At 37.1% G+C, this 22447-nt stretch overlaps 1 protein-coding gene across 2 annotated transcripts in view; it reads right to left on the reverse strand.

The window, feature by feature from the left end:
- Positions 1 to 22447, reverse strand: part of LOC121907139 (receptor tyrosine-protein kinase erbB-4-like) — a 349464-nt gene that overhangs the window by 96999 nt on the left and 230018 nt on the right. For both annotated transcript variants that reach the window (XM_042426534.1, XM_042426533.1), the window contains exons 6-11: positions 16559 to 16677; positions 14724 to 14865; positions 9184 to 9297; positions 8771 to 8897; positions 7890 to 7963; positions 1841 to 1931 (exon numbers count right to left, since the gene is read on the reverse strand). In XM_042426534.1, coding sequence (XP_042282468.1) covers positions 1841 to 1931; positions 7890 to 7963; positions 8771 to 8897; positions 9184 to 9297; positions 14724 to 14865; positions 16559 to 16677 — 667 coding nt within the window. The remainder of the gene's footprint in view (positions 1 to 1840; positions 1932 to 7889; positions 7964 to 8770; positions 8898 to 9183; positions 9298 to 14723; positions 14866 to 16558; positions 16678 to 22447) is intronic.

Genomic DNA, 22447 nt, shown 5'->3' on the forward strand with positions numbered 1-22447 from the left:
GAGACAAGACACGCTGCATCACACAGTCCACGATGCCAGCCGCACAGACACTCACTTTATTTCCATCTAAATGTCACAGAAAATTTATAGAGCACCTTTGGAAAAATCACTAAAAACGTAATGATAAATAATTATGTTCTACCAGTTAGGTTAAAACAACTCAGCTGGCTTTTTAAATGTCATCACAAAAATGTGTTTCAGGCACAGCGTTGTTTGGTTCCAACTAATGTAAAAGAAAAAAAAAAAGAGAGAGAATTACTTAGTTAACCATTGATGCATAACCGACCAAACCACACTATTACAGTTGTACAATTGCATGCATGCATGGTTCAGTACTGAGTCTGCATCTTCAAAACTCTTCACAGTCAACACAACAGCCACAATTATGGACCAAATTGTGACAACATTTGCGTTGCTTTCACACAAAAAGCACTCAATGACTACATCCTTCAAATTTCCTGAATACTTTTCTCACTCAAACACACATAACCAACACAACTTTGTGGATCTGCAGCCCATTTTGTAAATGCTTACACTTCAAAACTCTTCAGTTTATGTTCAAAAACTAACATATGGACAGCACTTTGCTGTTGTTGATCAGGATGGAGTAAGGTGTGCTTTCTGTTTGTTTTTCACTGTATTAGAGAATTTACAGTACTTTATGTTGTCTTACAGCATTCTTTAAAAAAAATTACTGTATTGATATTGTATTACAGTATTATAAAGTGCTGTATTTTGTATTTACCTTATGACAAGAAAAGAAAAATTGCCAAATATAAAGCCTACTGAAACCTTTCTTGCTGCATTTCTGACTTGTTCCTATATAATACTTTGTAGTAAATTCTATAGAGAGGTGCAAATCTGACTTTATTTTATGATGAATAGTTTGTTTGTTTGCACAATACAGACATTTCTTACACTATCAACAATTAAAAAACAACATATACAAACAAACTAGTGATCACAAACTGATTTACTAAAGGCTTCCGTAAAAAGATGCATCATGTTGTTAGTGTTTTTTTTTTATCTCAGTGTGTTCTGATTGACACATCTGTCAATTGAAATCAAGTGTTAGTATCTGCTGGAAGGATTTGCTTTTGTATGCAAAATGAACTGCTGTGCCCAGCAGTGTGTTGATAAAGTTGACTGTGTTTTGAGGACTCAGTATTGAACCCTGCATGTAACCAATCGTAAAAACAGTAATTTGCATAGAAAAGATCTAAATATATAACCAAAGCTGCTACTACTCTCTTCAGTCTATCTTTTTAGAGCGTGCAATTTTCATTGCATGTCACATCTTCTGCACTACCTTATGGTAGAGTGTTGTTACATGTCAAAATAAATGAAAAAATAAAAATGAATAAATAAAGATGTAGAAGTTCATCTGATGGTTTAAGTGTGCATTGTGAAATAAATTCAAGTTGTTTTATGTTTATGTTGCAAGAAGACATTACAGTTTTCAGTTGATCTAGAGCTTCAGTCTGATATGGGTTATAGCAGTCAAAGCATTTTGATTACCTGTGAGTTAAGCGCAAACATTAATAGTGTGTGTAAATTAATTGTGTCTAATTACATTGTCCCGATTTAGTTGGAAGTTTTACTACATTGACAAATTAAATCACCTTTGGTATTTTCTAATTTCCCAAAGAGCTCTAGCTTCAGAAAACACTGATGTTTCTCTACATTTTTTGCTATTAATTAAAACCAAATCCATAAATGCCTTCCCTTTAAAAGTCTGAGCTCTGTTTGAGGCATTGTTGACACAGTTATGATATAAATCACACTCATAGTAGTAGTACTCATACTAATTACAGCAAAGCTATTATGTTCTCATGTGTACCTGTACAGCGCTCTCCCCCCAATAGTTGCCAGGTTGCTGAACACACTCAAGTCTGTCATGTTGTCAGGCCAAGACTGGATGTTCAGAAAGCCTAAATGGGGACACAGACACACACAGGTACAGTACACAGGTTATAATGAGTCACCAGGACTGACAGACTAGAATCAGCTGTCTATCATATCCTCTACTTCACACAGTGACAAGAATAAAATGAGTAGGGAGAGTTGGCATCTCTCTAGAATTAGCAACATTCCAGGACGCTAGTAACCACACCACCTGAGTCTCATCAGAAAGCAGCCAAGCACTTCTAAGCCAGAAAAAATGTTACACTGTAGGTAAAGCAACTCCAGAAAGGAGTTTGGTGCCAGCTATGACAAGTGTAAAGTTTGATATATCAACATTTTTGCATTTCCTTTATGTGCCTCTGAACTGCTGAATCATTTAGAGGAGTAAATGAAGAGTTGAGAGGGTGGCTGTGGCTCATTTAGGATTTTCAATAATGGATTCAGAAATATGAAATATTTAGTAGAGGAATGGTAGGGGGTTACAATCCCCAAGCCTACACCAGAGGACAAACAAAACGATTGGGTAAGGTAGTGAGACCAAAGAAAAATGTACAGCGGATTGAAGAGTAGAGGAAAGAGAGATGAAGAGGGAGAAGGTGTAATTAAGGGGAGTTCAAGTAAATATGACAACAAAGACACACTGATGATAAGGAGGAGGAGAGCAAGGTGGTGGTGGATGGTAGGAAACACCTTATGAGTGCTTTATCAGTTCATGGACATAGTTTTGTTTGTTACGTAAATCCCAGCTGAGCAGCAGTGTGGTCTGAGTGAGTGTTTGATGAAGAAATTAGAAAAAAAAAGTCAGGTAATTGTGAGGAATCACACACCAGGGCTCATTCAAATGGACCTGAGCTGAATTTGATACGCATCCCTATACTACAGTTACTGATGCGTCTTTAGCAAGAGAGCAATAGTTATTGCTAAATAGGTGGAAAAACCAAAATAAATGACATTTTATTACAATTTTCCATAATGGAAAACAATGCTCATTTTTAATATACAGTATCAACTCTTTTACTGTTTTTCTTTTCCTGGAGAATATACACTATGAGCATAAATAATGGCTGCCATTATGATAGAATAGTAATAGGAATTCATTCCATTATTAAGTATTATGTGATATTTTTAGGATGCTGAGGGCCTCTTAGCCCACAGGCAGCAGTGCTATAGAATTGTTAGCATTACACTTGTAGACACTAATTGCCCTAATGGAAAAACCTGCAGTGCTCAGGCACCTCACAGTTCCACCATAGTGCTCTTCCGGGGAATAGGGGTGCTCCCTAATCAAGGTAACAAGCTACTGCCTGCTGCACACTGTGCTAATGTTATACTGGGCTAACAGCATACATAGTCTATACCTGTACAAGGTAGGTACAGGTTCTCTCTCCAGACACCAGGTGCAAACTTAAAAGTTTATAGACTAGAAATGTTACATTTTCATAACACTTTTACAACTTTTTTTTTTTTTCTCCTCAATTGGATGCTGCTCAGAAAAGGTCGAAAGGTTGCCATTTTGTATTTCTGGAATGACTGAGTAGAGAGGGTGGATGAATGATGTTCATCATTCTCACCTACTACTGCTGAGATGACATTCAGTAATGGCAATGACGTTACTGAATGGCAGTTGAACAATGACAGCATGTAGAAAAGTGAAATGTGGAGTAGAGGTGTCTCAACCCTTGTGTCTGAAATTTGTCTTGTAAGGTTTTGATTTTCACATTTAATTTCAATGAGTTTGGTCTCACATATTCATATATTGGATGAATCCAGTAATGCCCATGTAGCCAGAGCCTTTTATTGTTTATTTAGCTGTGCCATAAATAGCCATTGCTGTTCAAAAGCTATTAACAACACATCAGTAAACCACATTGTTGCAATGGGTGACATGTTCCTTCATTATGATGAACACGGGCACTGCAGTTCCTGTTGACTCATGCACCAGTCTTGCTCCCTGGTGCACTAAATGCCTATTATTTTGAGGCTGAATATAATAGCCAGCAAGTGCACTTATTTACTTATTCTGTTACACTATTGTTTGAGTACCATTTCATAAAAGCTACAGTGCCCAACTGTTTTAGATAATTACCTAGGCTTTCTCAAAAAATAAACTGTATATTTGTGACCCATTTTAAAGGATTTACTGTATGTCTTCAGTAGGAATTAATTCTTGCAGCCGAGTGCAAGTTAAGAGAAATATAGAATAAAAATCGTGACCTTGGAATTATAAGGTTCTATCCGACATTTTTGGCCAAAATGAGTTATTCACATGAAACAAGTTCTTAACATTTTGTGTAGGTTCATTTTTTTTTCTACATTATTGGCCCTAAAATTTGAGAAAAGAAAAGGCTCTGTTTCCAAAATCAATCTCAAACTTGGTGCTATGTGGCTCCATCTGCAAAGCACAAATCAGTGCTCAGAATGTAGACAGGAGGACCAATCAGGTTCCGCCACATTACTATCTGACCTCACTGCTTGGTGACTTTGAACTAAAAAAGATTATGAAATGTTGCTCAATTTTTGAAACCTCCAAATAGTTTATTTTTTCAAAATTATTATGAACGACATTGATACAAATGTCAACTGAGTCAGTCTTTTATCTTGTTTGAACTCAGTGAGAAGCTGATTTTTACCTTTAGCTACCATGCTAGTCAGCTAGCTGTTTAAGTTTAATTAAACAGCAAAGTTCTCAGCAATAATTACTGTTATTATTAGTGCCTTAAGTTACTCTGACTACATAACAATGACAGCAACGATAGCTAAAGTATTAATATGTAAGAATATGAGAAACATTCAGGCTGCTAGCTGCTGATGCTAACTCTACCTGCTGCAAATTGGGTGTGTGTTTAACGTTATAACTTAGTCCTGCAGCGGACACAGTGATGACAGTGAAAAGCTCAGACACTGACAGAGACCCCAGTTTGTCAAAAAAGAAGTACATTTTGGGAGCAGAAAAAGACAAGAAAGGCTCTGAATGCAATAGACAGAGACGCAGCAAATTCAAAACAAGGTAGAAGAAGAAAAAGGAAATATCAGCAAAAATTATCTTGAATTTTGTTTTTAGTAAAACTTGACTGTATTATTAGTTCAAATCTGTCATCTCAGTGAAAATCAAATATAATTATGTTTAAATTTAAAACATGCAGCTGAATTGTTGTCTGTGCCCAAATTTTGTAATAACTCCCTTCAGTAGTTCCTACATTGATTTTGTGTATTAAAACAAAATAAGAGTGATCTGTCCTCTTTATTCAACAAAATCATCACTTTCTCCGAAGCCTCAGCAGATAGAACCAAAAAGTGAGTTCTCAGAGTTAGAAGGCTCTATCTGAAAATGACATATATATTGATATTATATATTTAAAGTACATAAAGAAAACTGTAATGTATATCTTATATGTATATAAGAATGTCAAAGCTTTTAACTTCAACATTTCAAAACCACTTGAAATGCAGATAGAACCTTGTAATTCAAGGTCATGACATACAGAAAAAACATCCTGAAAAAATGGAAGGATGTGCTAAGGCAACCACAGTGATACAGTATGTACAGTATACAATAACACTAGTCAAGGGCATCTGAGAGCACTAAATCTTGGTTCTGTTGGGTGGTATAGGTGTGATGGGGAGAAAAAAATGCATTTAGCCTTTCTGTGTCTTTGCCCTCTTCTTACCTCTGTGGATGAGTGGTTTTATGCAGAAAAAGTGAATTGAAAAGATCACCGACATCAGCAGCCTGTGTATCAGGAGTTTATGTTCTGCTGAGAGCCACATCAGTGGCACACCAATGCACACTGCAAATTACACCGTGGAGACACTTAGAGAAGAAGACCATGAGCTCACAAGCAAAGGTTAAGAGTGCTTAAATTGTGGTGATTACATTCCGAGTCACAACACTGAGAAAGCCACTTGTGTGAAATTGCAAGAGTTGATCGCCCACTCTTTAGCTGAAACCTGACCTGGTAATATGTGTTTGAAGACGCTATAAAAGAGAAGCAAGAATAACAGAGAGGATGGAAGAAAGAAATGAATTGGAGAGGAAAAGACTGGTGTGCCTTTGTGTAGGATGAGAACTGTTCTACACAGCTCATTTGAAAGCAAGAGCGACGCTAGTTGTGACCCTGGGGTCAGAGAGGCAGGTTGGATGCCTCTGTCAAAAGTCATGTTTTCTAGACAGCTTGGAGAGATGACAAGCTGAGCAGACACACATCTCTGACTACATAGTCAATGGTTTATGTCACCAGCTCTCACCCTGCCCCCCCTCCCCACAAAAGTAAAATCCTTGGGAGTCCAGTTTTTTTTTTTTTATTTTAAATTGATGTTATTGCTCTTGGCATTCCTACTCATCCTGGGAAATCAGATTTTTATCAGATACACAAAAATGCATTCAGGAGCAAATCAGGGCCAGATTTGCAAGGCTACATGAAAGACACAATGCAAAAGTTGCTGTGCCTTTCATACATCTTGAGCTCACAGTCTGAAATGAATGTGCAAACTGATTACTCTATTACAGTAATGACTGAGATTGCTTACTAATCACATTTTATGGGTGAAGGAAAGTTTAAAACCATTTTAATCTTTCATCGCTATGTTGTTCTCTGTAATACTTTTTGTTGGGCTGGGGGTTTCTTTATGTGCTGTGAAGGACTAGGGCAACTGAGTAACTCTTTCAAATCACTTTTTAGTTTGTTAAGTCTTGTTTGATCGATACATATGGGTATTTCTTTTCCCCTTTCCTATCTGTTTTCTGTGTTTCTGTGAAGTTTGATCTTGTGATAAAGGGATCAGTCTGTTGTCGACCAATGGATCACAACTTGTTGAAAAGACAAACACAGCCAAATTAAGTGGATATAATTTTGATGATGACCTTTAGCCATAATTACAACTCTTGAATTCTATAGTTAGTTGCTATTTTCCATTTAACATTTGACACATTCATTAGATCTGATTTTAGATTTGGTTTAATTGATCATCATTTTTGATACACAAGTTATTAGCTGGCTCACTCTCATACCTGAACTACCTCTATTTTCTCTTCGACTACAACAAAGCTACATGCTTTTTATAGCAGAGTGGTTTGCTTTTAATCACATTTAGCTCATGCAGATGATCAGAAGGATGTGGTGGCACCATGGAAGCATCAGCAGGTAGGAAAATACAGTACAGGCAAGAATCAGCCACAACCACTACATTTATCGCCCCGTGTATAACCATTAACAAATAATTACCATCAATTATATTCTTACTATCAGTTGTAAAGGAGGTAGGAGAAACATGTAAGAAAAATTATTTATTTCAGTGTGTATTTCAGAGGTGCTTTTAACTACAAAAATATGATAAATGTAATCTGCTACATATAGACATAAACATAAAATGTTTATTTTTAAAGGGAAAGGAAGATACTGTTTCATGAGCCTTCTGCTTTTTCTGAAGCTATTTCATAACTCAAGAATGTCACAAATCATTTTTCAACAGTAATATTTTCTAATTTCATGAGGAATTGTCACATTGGAGAAACAAGGTTTCTTTCTGATGGCATTGTCAAACGTCTAGGCTGGAAGGATGACAGTGTACATGCAGCTCAGAAATGGGGGTGGCGTAGGGGAGCTGGAGGATTAACGATGCACACCGCATGTTCTGGATCTTTTCTTCATGGTGCGTGAAGGGAGAGCTGGGACTGTGGGACTCAAGGCTAGGGATTCCCCGAGGGAGAAGCAGTGGAGAGAAAGAGGAGATTGAAAGACTCATCTGATATTCATCTTATGCTGCAATGTCTGTCCTTGGTGTGGACAGTCTCGTGGGGGGGGGGGGGGATGAGATAGACTTGAGCAAATACGCACGCACACACACACACTACATATATGCACACTAGATATGGCATTAAGTGCAAGAGAGGGGACATGGGTAAGAGTGCATTTTATTTAAATATTAACATTTGTTCATTTGTATCCATATGCAGATATACATGCTGTACAAGTGATATTACTCACCCGTGATCTCCCGAACGGTGCGGAACACATTGAGTTTTTCTGGGTCCAAAGCTTCAATGTTGAGATAGACATCCCTGTGAATGGTAATGGGAGATCAGAACAACACATACAAAAGGAGAAATAACAAAGCATCTGCAATTTATACTGCATAGAAAAGAGATCCACAGAATCCTCTTAATAACAGCAATGGACAGTCAGCTGCACTTAGAGAGGTGTAGAAAATGACAATTTGGAATACCAGATCAAATCAGTAAAGCATGTGATCTATGTGTAATATGTGTTATTATTTCTCTTGTTTAACTTGATAAAATACTTAAAATATAATTACATGTATGCACACCCACCCATACATAATATATGCATGTTTGCTTTGTCCTCTACAGTCACCAACTACAATCTCACACACCACACTTGTACAGCAGCTTTCCTTTTTCACTCTTCAGACTAATTTATGAGCATATACATACTGTATACCAGCACTTTTCTCACTCTTGAGGCACTTTCAGCTTACTCACTTCCCTCTTGCCAGCACTGACACTGATACCATTAGTGATATTCTTTTAAACAATTACCACCATGCTTAAACTTCATTTTCAAGCTTTTAACTGACACTCTTATCTCAAGGAATATGCCGTATTAATGGAATAAGTAAAAATAACACAGAAAAAAACAAACAAACACATGTATCATTATTTGCAAGGTGTTCGGACCCAAAGGGAATCATGTTGAATACCTAGTAGCCCATTTTAATACTGTCAGTCCTGGACTGATGCTAACATATACCCTATAGACACAACATAACATGTCCAAACATGAATATAGTTCTAGTATTTCACCCCCCCTTTTATTATTCTGAGAAGCTGAATATTCTCAACTTTCACCCTTTGATTCCAGTGATGAGAAAAACCAGGTTGCCGTTGATTTTGGTGCAGTTGACAAACTTGTCGATGTTGCTGGAGTCCACCGTCTGAGCAGCCTGTAGACTGGCTGTCCCAATGCCATCACATGCTGGAACACACAGTGTGACAAAAAATTGCATTTGTTTAACTAAATATCCTTAATAATCTCAACACATTACTACATAGCAGAGACAGCAGCATAAGACCATAGATGATACATCTGTTAGTCTCTGTCTCATCTCAGTGGTATTCTTGGTATTTCTCAAAATTAAAACTTCCGTACAAAACTTCTGCTAGTCTTCTTCTATTGCTCAAAACTTAAGAATTTATAGCTGTTCTTTGCAATAGAAGAAGACCTTTGCAAAAGATGAGGCCTGGTTCAAAAAGTGGTTCACCTTTTGGACAGATGTCAGTGCAAGGAATGCACATCTTAATGCGGTTCTCCTCCACCTCCATCTTGTTACTAGGGCACGCTCGCACACAGGAGCTATGGTCCACCACAAAGTTATCTGAAAAAACAATTTGTAGAAGTCGTAAATGTCAAACACAGATGGCTGCTGTTTTTCACACGGGAACATGTTAACAGAGAAGTGACACTCGGTGTAGGCAATCACATCAAAACAGACAAAAGTGTTGAAAGTCACTTTCTTTCAATTTGTCTGTCTGATGTTCACCTGACTGCACATGAACTGCATTAAAGGGTAAAACCTTAATATTTGGTTCTCTGCAAAGGTTAAACTGCATCATATTCACTAATTGGTGAAAAAACATTAACATGACATTCACATTTAAAATATAATTATTAGAATTACTTACCATTACAAGAACAAGTAAAAGGTCATACAATACCTTCATTAAAATTGTTGACAAACATATTTATTCACAAAATTCAATTGAAAATATCATATGCTGACCTTTTGATATATAATTTTCAGAGTAGTTGGTCAAACTCACAATGTGTTTATTTACTGCACTTTTATTCTGAATTTTGTTTGGATCCTGTTTAGTTTATAGAAGTCTAATAGCTGTCTGTAAGCTCTGGGTGGTCACAAAGGCTAACAAGCCAACAACAAAAATACAGGAATGTGTGAAATTAACTCCAAAAGAGGAAAAGTACACATAGAAACAAATACCAAAACAAAACAACATTTTGCCTGAAATATGCATACAGCCATGACTTACAGCCACTTACTGTTATCATAATAAACGCTGAAATGTATACATATGTATATATCTTATGTCTGTCTAAAAGTAATACTGTGTTCAAGTGCAAATCCCCCTTCCTTCCCTGCTGGTTGGCCTTTTCAGTGTTGTTGGAAACAGCATGGAGCATCCACAATTAGCTGTGGGCAGAGTGAGTGGTTAGCGGCTGGCTGGACCGTGGCCACAGAACAGAAGAGTAATACCAGGACTAATAATAGTGCAAAGCAGGAAAAGGAGAAATGATTATGTGCTGTTTCTTTATCACCAAGGCTTTGTGAATAGCAGTTACCCTAACCTAAGGCTGGAGGTTGTTTCAAGGTAAACAGCTCATCAAGAAGAATGAGTGCTGGGGTGAGACCTTGACCAACTGTAAACATAGGGTGACCAGATGAGAATGGATAAAAGTAGGGACTGGGGAGTTGGGGTAGGTGTGGTCATAATGGGCGTGGCCTTCAGTACATTACATTCAGTGTCCATGAACAGTAAAACACCTTAACGTCAAAACTCAATGCTAAAATTTATCATTTTTGTTCATGAATTCAACTGTCTGTTAGGAGAAATAAAGATAATGACTGTGTCGTATGTAACAGTGTGTAAATCATTATCTGTTACATAAAATTCATTTTATTTTATTCATTTCATCAGTGCAGTGCAAATCACATCTGTCTGCACATCAGATAATTCCTTCTCCATGCCCTCGCGACTGCAACTTCTGTTTAAAAAAGAATAAATTCAGAATAAGATTACAAGTAATTTATTTTTTGAAATAACTACATCTTGTTTTCTAGAGCAGCATCAGTAATGTTTACTCAGAAAGTCAATATATAAGCTCAATAATACCTCACTGGAAACAAATTTAGTATTCCTGAGTTCAGTTGACTCACAATGTTTATATGTAGTTAAATTTCACAGCAGTCACTCACATTTTCATGTTGCAAAAACTGAACCAATGACTCAAACAGGTGGCTTAATTTTAAATGTCAAAAGGATTAAAATATATAGAATGATTCTAGTAACATCAGGCTCTAACACTGATAATTTGTTATTAAAATTATGAAGATCAGTTTGTACAGATGGATGATATGAACTGCAGTGTCCTGGCTGTGTTTACATGATGCACGAACTGTTACGCGCAGGTCACAGGTATGTTACAGTCATTTTAAATGCCTTTTCAGCAACTAAAATTGTCATTAAGCTGTAGGATCCTACAAACAAATATTTTTTTTATCACAAATTCCTCCCGGAGTGATGGCTGCATTCTCTGTCATCTGCTTTAAAACAGGTCAAATGACATCAACAATCCTTTATTTATGATAGCCTAATCAGTGCAATAGATAAGTGAAACCACATCAATACTCTTGAATATTTTACAAAAACAAACAGGAATTTTAATTAAATACTAAAAGCAGGAATTATAGCTTACAAAAGTGATTTGATCAGAATATTTTCACAGAGTCAGGGAGTAAAAAATAAACTATTGAGCTACTAATTCATGTAGACTAATTGATAATTTAATGAAAGGGTTCTCTCATTTGAATTCAGAGTCTTCTACATTTTCTGGTGACAGCAGCAGCTTGTTGCATCTCTGTTACGTTATTAATTATTCATGACAATTTGGCAGTGCTCCAAAAGACACAATACCTTCAGAGCAGCATTTTTAAATATTACTGTGTCACCCAGTCAGGTCTCCTCAGTATTTTTGCCTTCAAGTCGCAGGTCAAGTCGAGACTCACATCATACAGATAACTCTTGTCTTCAGTGAGGAGGGCTATGACTTGTACCATGTTATAATGAGGTTTGAGCAGGCAGGTGACATGCACAGACTCCAGTCATCCTTGGCACCAACGGGTGATACATCAATCTCATACATAATAACAGTAATCGGGAGGAAATTCTAGATTTTAAAAGCAAACACAGGCACATTTGTACTTCTATAGTTGTGAGAACCCTCATTTACATAATGCATCATCATCACAGCCTTAATCATTACAACTAAATGCCTACCCTGACCTCTTATCCTCAATTTAACCTGGCCACCCCAACCTTAACACCAAGTCTTGACTGTTAAAAATCCCTTTGTAGAAGTGAAGACCGGCAACAATGTCCTCACTTTGCGACAATGTCTTCATTCTGAGGTCTACCAGGTTCTCTACCTGCTTGTGACTGTTTTCACTGAGCCTGCACACTGTATATTGTCTAAGTTTAACTGTTTTTTAACGGGGGCCTTGCTGTAAAGGAGCATGGACCTACCTTGTATAAATAAAGGTTGAATAAATCAATAACAATTCAAATTGTCCCTCACAACTACAGATAAACAAGAACACACACACACACACACACACACACACACACACACACACACACACACACACACAGGTTATCTTATGAGAACATAAGACAAGCTGTATTTATAGTGGCAATATTTTCCATGGTCAATGTCGCCAGTAATGAGAAGGTTATGAGAAGCTTAAGAGTAAATGCAATTCAAGCTCCCCCAGTATCTAATTGTTGCTCTTGATCATGGTAAAACTTTGATTTGTACATGAGGGCACACCAGTGGGAAGAGGTGATTGCATTTATCTGTTCAAATGCAAATAAGGCATTTAAAGAACATGGCTGTTCTTCCTGCTGCTAAGGGATGAGTGTGCACTTCGCTTGCATATAAATCCATGATAATCAGTATGTGAAGATGCACCTGGATGCATGTGTGTCTTTAAAGAGGAATATAATGTGTAAATTTGACAGATATGCAGTAATACACAAGCACTGTGTCCCTTTAATGTTAGTTGTGTTTTATAGTGTGCTGCATTTATCAACTAATCAATGTTTATCTAATCCTCAGGGACAGCAGTAGAGGGTGGGATTCAATATCCTTACTGAATTTGTTATTTAACTTTACTTATATATGTCATACATTTATTTGCCATAGGAGAAACACTTACCCTTAGCACAAAAAGTAAGCCATATTAACTAACAGTAAATTAAGCGCTCATTATTTCTTAATTCTTAAAAAGAAAAAAATCTGGGCATTTATCAGTGTAAAGTATTTAGAGGCATATAATCAGTGGTGAGTGTGTTGTCCTTATCTTTCTGTTTATTTTCAATTACTAAAATCATTTGTTGAGCCATCAAATGGACAAGAGGATCTAGTTTGTAAGTTTGTAAGTGAGCAGTGCTGACTTGCAATAGGAAACAAAGACTTTTGGGTGCATAAGGAAAGTCACAGTGAAAATTTAAAACATGGCTTAAACGTATCTGCTCCTTTTGCAAAAACCCAGTGGTTGTAGGTGAAATTGATAGAAAACAAAAAAATGAACCTTAAGTGTTGTGAATAATGTCAGGACCTTTAGCTTGCCAGGTGTCGCAAAATGCAGAGTGATCTGATTCCATGTTAATATCAAAAATATTGATTATGCTCATTTAAGTGTATCAATGGGCCTATTACAAGAACCACTCGTACAAACAGCTTCGTTCTTAAGATGCATGTATGAGTGATTTAAGAACATTTGTGGCATTCATCAATTTTCTGGTAGAATCAAATTGGTATTAAATTAGAATTTCTGAACAAGATTTACGAGTGTCACAAATAGATCATCTCTGCCTTTCTTCACAGAGGAGACACTTGTTTGTCTTACATTTTTAATGCCCTAATCTGAATTGATTTAATCAACAAGAAATAAATAATATAATGATATTAATATAATGTTTTATTACTAAAACAAACTTAATGTAAAATTAATATTCTGTTCACCATATTATTGTCATCATAGCTGCTAATTTACTGAAAGGTTTTTTTAGATTTTAAGATTTTTATGGCCATATTTTGGCACAGTTACTTCTACATTTCAGTAGTTGCTAGGAAACTTCTTTCATTCTGACAGCTGCCTCTGTGTCTCTGCAGGTCTCTGTCCAGCATCATCTTGTGTTGCAGCTGACAGTGTAACATCACCTGTAGATTATAATATTCTTTCTGACTGTCACATCCCTTGACCGCTTCCCATCACGGAGCGCTTTGCTTTAGAAAGAGGTTTCTTAGCATCTAACTTCATGTCAAAGCATCCCCTCTTCTGTCACAGTGCAGAACTGCTGTGATGAAACGTCATTGGAAGGTGGATTCATATTTTCTAGTTGTATTGAGTCCCCTACTACTAAATTTGTTATGGTTTGTCTGATGATTTCTGAAAGCAGGACTCGAAGCTGCGCTGTGTTTTTACTCTTTGGGAACATTTTTGTGAATGAAACTCATCCACAAATGGAGCGGAACATGAACCCTTATATGACAATTTCAGGGACATCCCTAATGATCACATTAGCGCACCTACTCATGAACAGGTGAAATTCATCAGGCTGAAACGAGCGATTTACGACAAGTTCAGGCAGTTAAGCAAGTTTGTTGAATCCGACTTGGAACACTCGTACAAGCAAACCTCACAGAAAAAAGTAAGAGAGTTTTAGGATAAAAATATGAAAATGTTCTTGCATGAGACCCAATGTGTTTCATGGGGTATGTGTTAATTAAAAGACATATAAGTCTAAATGCTTCTCTGCGTCCTCCAGTGCCTGTCAGTATTGTAATTTTGCAAAGTATTATAAGTATTATAAAAATAATTATAATTATTATATTATTAAAATGGCTAGGATTATCATTACATACAAGTATTGTACAGTAGTAAAGCAGGTGTGTGTTTGAGTATGTGTGAGTATGCGTTTGTGTCCAGGTGGTAAGACTTACGTGGACACTTCTTGACACAGAAGGCTCCATAGGTGTACTTTGCCCCAGGGTTATGTTCCAGTTGGAAGGTGGTGGGGTTGTAGACAAATGGCTGAGGGCACTGGGTCACACATGCCCCACTGTCATTGAAGTTGGTGCATGCCTGAAAACACACACACACACACCCCACAAAGAGTGGTGGAATAAGTATTTAGATCCTTTACTTTATTTAAATTTAACCAACATAGCACACAACATTAGTACTTGTGCTTAAACATCATGAGTAGATGCAAATATAACTACACCAGATTTGAATTAAGAGTTAAATGGCGCTGATTGAGAATGATATGCATGCACCCAATGAAAATATCACTGGGACAAAGTCACTGTGATTAGATTTCTTGCAAAAAAAAATACCGATGTTCATTGTACAAGGTACATAGTACATAGGTTAACCTTGCAACACCTGTCATACACACAGTATTCACCGATACTTGCACACACAGATCTGGTTAGGAGATTTTGAAAATGAGAAGCATTCTGAAAATAAGTATACCACGCTTGACCTAAATGTGTTGTCACAAATAATATGGCTAAATAATAATAAAATAAACTTATGTGGGTTAACTTCTTACTATGTGCAGAACACAAATTCTGAAGTGCTATAGTTCCACCCAGACAACTTTGGCAGTTGTTGTCTGTTGCCAAACCACACCAGTCAGGTTAGCGCCTGACGGATAGCACATACAGTATAACCAACACAAATAAGAAACCAGAGCCAGAAGAGCCTCCAATGTCATTTATCTGTTGTTTAGGTGTGATTTTTCCAGTAAGATACAGTGGCACTGGACAAAGACTGTTGGATCAGACAAAAAAATGTGTGTCGACATTGATGAACCAAAGTAGAGTATGCACTGAAATCACACCAAACAGTCTGTCAAACAGTGATTCCAAAACTGAACTATACTGATACATGGATTATGATCGACAGTCTTGACAGTCAGTCAAGACTTTGCTCTCTCATTTGGAATGTAGTTCAAAATGACTTCCTCATTTATTCATACTTCATTCTTATGATGAAGTGTCAGTCAGAGAAAAAAATAGACAATGACAGAGAGAGACAAGGGGGAGAGGGAGAGAGTGTTTGAATTGGTAATAACATTAACATATCGTCCACGAATGTAAGACTTTATCAAGTGTGATACTACCTTACCTACCTTTCTGGAAATAAGGTCTTAAGACAATTAATACATTTGATAAGAGACAATCAAGGCTTTACACTCTCATTTGGAGAGTAGTTCAAAATGGTTTCCTGATTTATCCATCCTTGAGTGTAATAAAAGATGAAGTGTGAAGAATCAATGATCAAGAACTCGCCTGTCCAAAAGCAGGCGGAGGAGCTCCATAAGTGATGGGCTCTGAATTACAAGCACAGAAACAAGTTCAACACACAGAGGGATGAAAATAAAATGGACAAGGCACACAGCAAAGAGCCGAGATGGAGGAGGGCCTGGTGAAGTCTGTATTTAACAATGACATTCATGAAGAAATTTCATTTAATAATATCTACCATACAAGTGGCAATTCAACATAAAAACTGAGACTGGAGAGGAGAAATCCTTTTTTAAAAAGTACCCTGAATCATAGAAGTGAAAAGTCACCAATAGAATGTGTCAAGTTTGTGAAAAACAGGACATCTAAGGTATACATAGTATGATCGGGAAATGTTTCTGGGTTTTGATGATATGACCATGCAAACAATTGGTTTGCACCCATGTTTTTTTAACAGATTGGTGTAAAGTAAATGTGTGGCTGTGTATGTATGTGTGTGTGTGTGAGTGTGTGTGTTCACTTACAAAGCAGTCTGTGTCCTTTGGACCAAAGCAGCCACCTGCACACTCACGGTGGCAGCAGTCAGTCACATAGGGGCCGAAGCAACGGCCGTCACACTGCTCTGCACACACTGTCTTTGTTACTGTGGAGCGACAGACGTAGAAAAGATACAGAAAAAGAGAGAATACATGTATCATTAACAAGTAAACTACAATAATTATTTCTTAATTATGAATTATTTCTCTTGTTCATCTGTCCATGAAGAGATCCCTTCTTAATGTGATCCCAATGTCCTCTTTCTGCGCTAAAATGCATTTGCAACTTTAGCCAAAGCTATTATCTGATGCCTCAGTTGTCTGAGTTAGCCAAATTAAATGAGTATCTTTTTTAGTACAAAATTCCCACTGCTAGTGTCAATGAACTGTATTTCCTTGATGATGTGCAGTAGAGGAAACATAAAGTGCAAATTTCACACTTCATATTAGCTTTGGCTGAAGTTGAGAATGCATTTTTTGTACAAAACAAGGACTGTGGATTTTATCCCCCATCTCTTGCATTGAAATCGCTTAAGGATTTCTTAATGGTCCATAGGGACAGTGGGAACAATAACAGTGAGCATAAACTGTTTCAGTGTACATACGGCCATCTGAGTGCTGTTTTAAGACAGACTTGAACAAAAATGTGAACCTACCTTTTAAGAGTAAAAAAGAATGTATCGTCACTGCAAATGTATCATTGTAAAACTTCAAGAAAAATGGTCAAGGATACCGAATAAAGAATGGCAATATAGAAAACGAATGTGTTCTTAGAGGATTGTTCTCCTTTAGTGAGTCACTCAATTTGTCACCTTCTGCTCTGGCAATATATATAATGTGGGTGTCAAATACTGCAGGTTAAGCTTTTCAAGTGAACTGAATTGGAATGAAATTAATTTAGACAGAAAAGCTTCTACCTCAAATGTCTGTGCACTATATTCTCTCACTGCAGGACGCCGGATACACAGCTGGGTAGCCAGTCGTAAGTCTGATTGTCTAAAAACTCCATAGCTATTGTCTTGTAAGCATGTGAGACCTGGTTAACTCCAGCAGACTTTGCCGCTCTTGCAAGTTTCCTTCCCAATTTTTACACATTAACATTTTATTTTACATATTATCAGGCAGCCATACAAGATGTGAGATCAGATATTTCTCATACTCAATAACTCATAACTCAAATGTTTTATTTAAGATAATCAGTCCTGTCCTTAATGATCCATCTGATACAAATCTTAAACCTGGAAATTTTATTGATGAGGTGGAAAATATAGGTTATCACATTTGACCTGCCCCTTGAATTTGTCCATATTTCCTGCATCTGTAACTCAGTTTCAAACTGTCAATATTTTGTATTTAGATCAACTGATCCCTACAAAGTTTTTAAAAGGGGTATTCCCTCCTATTAGTCATTTTATTCGATTGAATATTAACAGTTCATTTAAGACCATTACTAAAGAAACACAATCTGCACCCTTCTCACTTAACAATTATAGACCAACTTCAAAATTACCATTTTTATCTAAGGTGCTTGACAAAGTGATTTCAAAGTGATTTTACTGTTTTCAGTGTAGTTTTAGAGCCCCTTACAGCACAGAGACAGCCTTTGTTAAGGTCACCAGTGACCTTCTTCTGGCAGTTGACAGAGGTGATTGTTGAGTCCTTGTTCGATAAGATTTGAATGCAGCTTTTACACTGTTCACGCTGTTCTCCCGCATCACCTAGAAATTTGTGTAATCCTTAAGGGTACTGCTCTAAATCTGCCACCTTTAGAACTTTCTCTGTTAAAATAGCAGACTCAAGTTCTCTCATAATAGTAATTGTGTTCCCCAAGGATCCATTCTTGGACCACCTGTATTTTCAATATACACACATTCTCCCTCTTAGTCAGGTTATGATGACCTTAGATCAGTGGATGGGGCTCTGCTGGTTATTTCCTGGTCTTGGCTGGTGACAAAAGGAGACTGGGGCTTTTGCAGGTAGAGCCCCCAAACTTGGGAATATAGTGGAAACTGCTTATAGTGATCATAATTACAGTGATCAACCGCTTACATGGATCAAAAAACTCAGGACAGAATCATTCCTACACAAATGCTGTTTAAATAATTCGCTTATAGTAGTCAAGTAATCCCCTTACAGTGTTCATTTGGGTCTTTTCATACATGACAACATATGAAAAAAAAATTAAACTACAGTTATTATTGTCTTGTGGTAACACATCTGCTTCTGGCTGGTTAGCTTAGGCTGGTGCTGCATGCACATTGAAATCATGACGGGAAAACGAAAGTCGTTTTCTCTCAATGAAGAATATAGTCTAATTGAAGCTTATGACAAACTGCCAAAAACGAGCCAACAAGATGCAGCAGCAAAACAACGAGCGCCTGAAACAGCTGCACTGTATTTTGAAATGTCAATAAAATTCAGCAAATAGTGAAGCTGCCTGTTGCACTACTTCATATTCATGTAATAAATATACAGATGACAATAAGATGGTAATCAGCATGAGAAAAAAAGAATATAATAATCATCCACTTATAGTGATCAATTTGACCCAGACAGACGTGAACACTATCAGCAGTTTCCACTGTACTGTACTCGGCCCACTGAGATTAGAAAGGCTACATTTGTAACGTCTTTCAAATCCCTTCTTAAAACATTATTTTTATAAGAAAGCTTGTATGCATACTTAATATGCCTCTTGTGATTTTATTTTTCCATCCTTACAATTTTATATTATCCCCTGCTTTTAACTTTATAATCGCCTGTGTTTGATTATCTCATTGTTTGTCTTCATGATCCCATTGTTTGTTTTTATTTGCATTTGACATTGCTTCCATTATTTGCTTTTCTCTTTTCTCTGTAAAGTACTTTGTAACCATGTCAAGAAAAGTGCTATACATATAGTTTTATTATTATTATTGTGTTTGCATCTGTGTGTGGCAGGTTCAGCCTCTCTGCCACCTACTCGCTATCTTCAATCATGTTCCGTCTCCCAGCTTGCTCCTGTGAGGCTCTCTCGCTGGATGTGACAGAGACATAGCAATTCCTATCTGATTCAATGTACTGCCATCCCTCCATGGTGAACGCCTGTCCACCCTTTCCTCACATGCCTGTCGAAGTCATATGGGCTGCCGTATGCCTGTGCGCCTCACTTCTTGACAGTCATATGTAAATGTACACGGGACTCTGCCATTTCACAGATAAAGAAAGCTGGTAATAGACACATCTTAAGTGTCTGCAGTAGGATTTATATGATAGAGCGGGAAAACGTTTAAAGCCACTGGGAATTAGAAGTGGAATTAGCACAAGGAACAGTTACGTACACTTGCTGCTGAGACTTGTTTAAGTGTGCACAAGTATAAGTTTGTGTGTGTGAGGACAGTATGTGAAATATGCACGTCATGGCACTAAAATGGGTGTATTTCTCATAGTAGAAGAAAAGCACTTGCCGCTTGTCACTCGATAAAACAATACTTATTTCAAGAACTGCTACTAATTTCAAATAATACGACTAATGATATCATTTTATCCCCAGGGATCAGTAATTTGTTGAGCAACTTGTTAGTTCATACTTTCATCACATTCCCCAAATCCCATCCTTCCGCAGGATCCAGTCAGTTTCCCTTTTCCTTAGGAAACTTGCAGCACTGATATCCAATCTCCCTGTGAGTGGATAAAATCAAAGTAGTAGGAAAAGGTCCTACCACAAAACGATAACTCTCTCTAATGAAAACTGGTCTGTGAGGAAAACAACCAATGATGAGTAAAAAAAAAGAGATTAAAGTAGAATGAAGTTTCTGGATAATTCAGCTACATTTTTATATTCACAGTAGCTGATAAAACTAAAGTACTCTAAGTATTACTGACATTGAAATTGTAAGTTGTCACACTCATTTATGGGAAAAGTATCACTGTTAGTGTACAACATTACAACACAGTGCTGGTGCGTGTATGTGTTTGTGCTTGTGTGTGAATGCACGCAGTGGTTTGATGTGTGCTGCGTTTCCCTTTGGGCATTGCGGGACGAGATACTATCACAGTGATGGATACAAGCCACCGACAACCCGCCAAACACACATGCAAACACACACACACTTCACCGTACGTCTAACCTGCCATCAGTGGCATTCCATTAAAGGTGCCTCGGCTAAAATGAAACAGCCTACTTTACTCAAAAGACACTTTGTCAAACAAATGACCTTGCCAAGAGAGAGACGCAACGTTGTTGATCAATCTGGCTTTAAACTTCCACTTTATGAAAAAAAAAAAAAAAAAAAACAGACTGGTGACAACAAATACAAAAGGAATTCATCTCATAAAATATGCCTGGAAGCTTCCATTTTAACAGGCTGTGGACAGCGGCATCAGTCACGGGAACCACTCTCACAGTTCCCATTTACATGAGCTAAAATGTGCTTCTTTCACATCTGGTTTCCAAAAGAACTTCATAAATAAAGATGGGAAATTTGGTGCAGTGGAAACACTTTCTTTACAGGGTGAAATTTGTGTAGAATATGCACAAATGTCAACAAGAGGAGATGTAACTGAACCAGATTTAGTCTGTTTTATTTAATAGGCCTTCTGTCTTTATATGAAACATGAGTTTATCAAAACCCCACTGCACTTAAACAATGTCTTATTGATTAGATGTTGAATAAAATAAGGAAAATTACAAGACAGATGATCTTTCATCTTTCATCTTTTCTTAGTGGGGTGTTTGTGAATACATGTCCCTTGTTTTGCTGTCAGCTAATAGAAGTGATGCAGATTCTATTTTAATATTTTTTTTGCTATGTTTTAGAAGACTCAGTGCTCCTCAGAGCATTATTTTATGACAATGAACTAAGAGAGACACAAAGGAAGGTGATCTCTCTGCATTCCCCAGAATTTATGTTTTACTGATCCACTGTTAAATAATATGCCAAAATAATTACTATGCTGACTGTGGCCTTTTCACCCTTCATATCCGTAAATATTTATATTTCAGCGATTATTTTCTAACTATGCCGTAATACAAGACAAAGTGCCTGTATTATCTTTTATGAAAAGGAGTCAAATTCAAATAAGTGATTGATGTTTGCAATTACTGCCCAGAACGTTTGGTGAATTTGTGTTCCAGCATCATACCATAAGAGGTGATTGTATTTTTTTTGGATGACTCTATTTACTTGGATACAATACATTGCATGTTTGGTCTGATTAAACATGTAAATTTAGGCCTGATGATTGGGTGGTTGGACCTTTGTAGTGTTTCCTCTATTTATTTTTAAGCAAGATGAACGGGAAAGTATGGCTATTCTGAGATGTGGTATAAGTTAATGGTATTGATCTTTCGACTTTAGCTTAAGCTGCAAGTTGTGGTCTGAGATCTCCTAGCCAGCTGATGGCTTCCCAGACAAAATGAAAAGCTATAATTACAGCTTCAACAATAGCTCTCAAAAAAACAAGCAAATTAGTTGCTGTTCAGCAGGAGGAAACAGCAGTGACCTGTCAGAGAAAAAGCACAGAACAGCATCAGCTTATAGTTTTTAAGCTAATTTGACTTTGTGCTATGTAAATAGGCCCCTCTGCATCCTTTTAGACACTATGGACTGAGGTCTGAGAGCAAAGTCATATAAAAAACACATTACAAAGATGATTGATGTTGTGGACAGTTAAGATTCTTTCTAGTGTTGACCTATGGTTTAAAATTGTTGTCATAACATGACTCCATCTGTTGGTAATGTTTATCTGGCCAGTCACCAGCTGGCTAGAAGATCTCCAGTTACACCAACTATAACCATAAAATTGAAGTTTTCTTCTCCAGGTTTTATATACGTTAGAGGTTAGACGTACGGTGCGTGTGGCTAGAAATGCTACTTAGGTGGTCTTTACCTCCAA

This window comes from Thunnus maccoyii, chromosome 11, assembly GCF_910596095.1.
Source record: "Thunnus maccoyii chromosome 11, fThuMac1.1, whole genome shotgun sequence".
Classification (NCBI taxonomy): Eukaryota; Metazoa; Chordata; class Actinopteri; order Scombriformes; family Scombridae; genus Thunnus; species Thunnus maccoyii.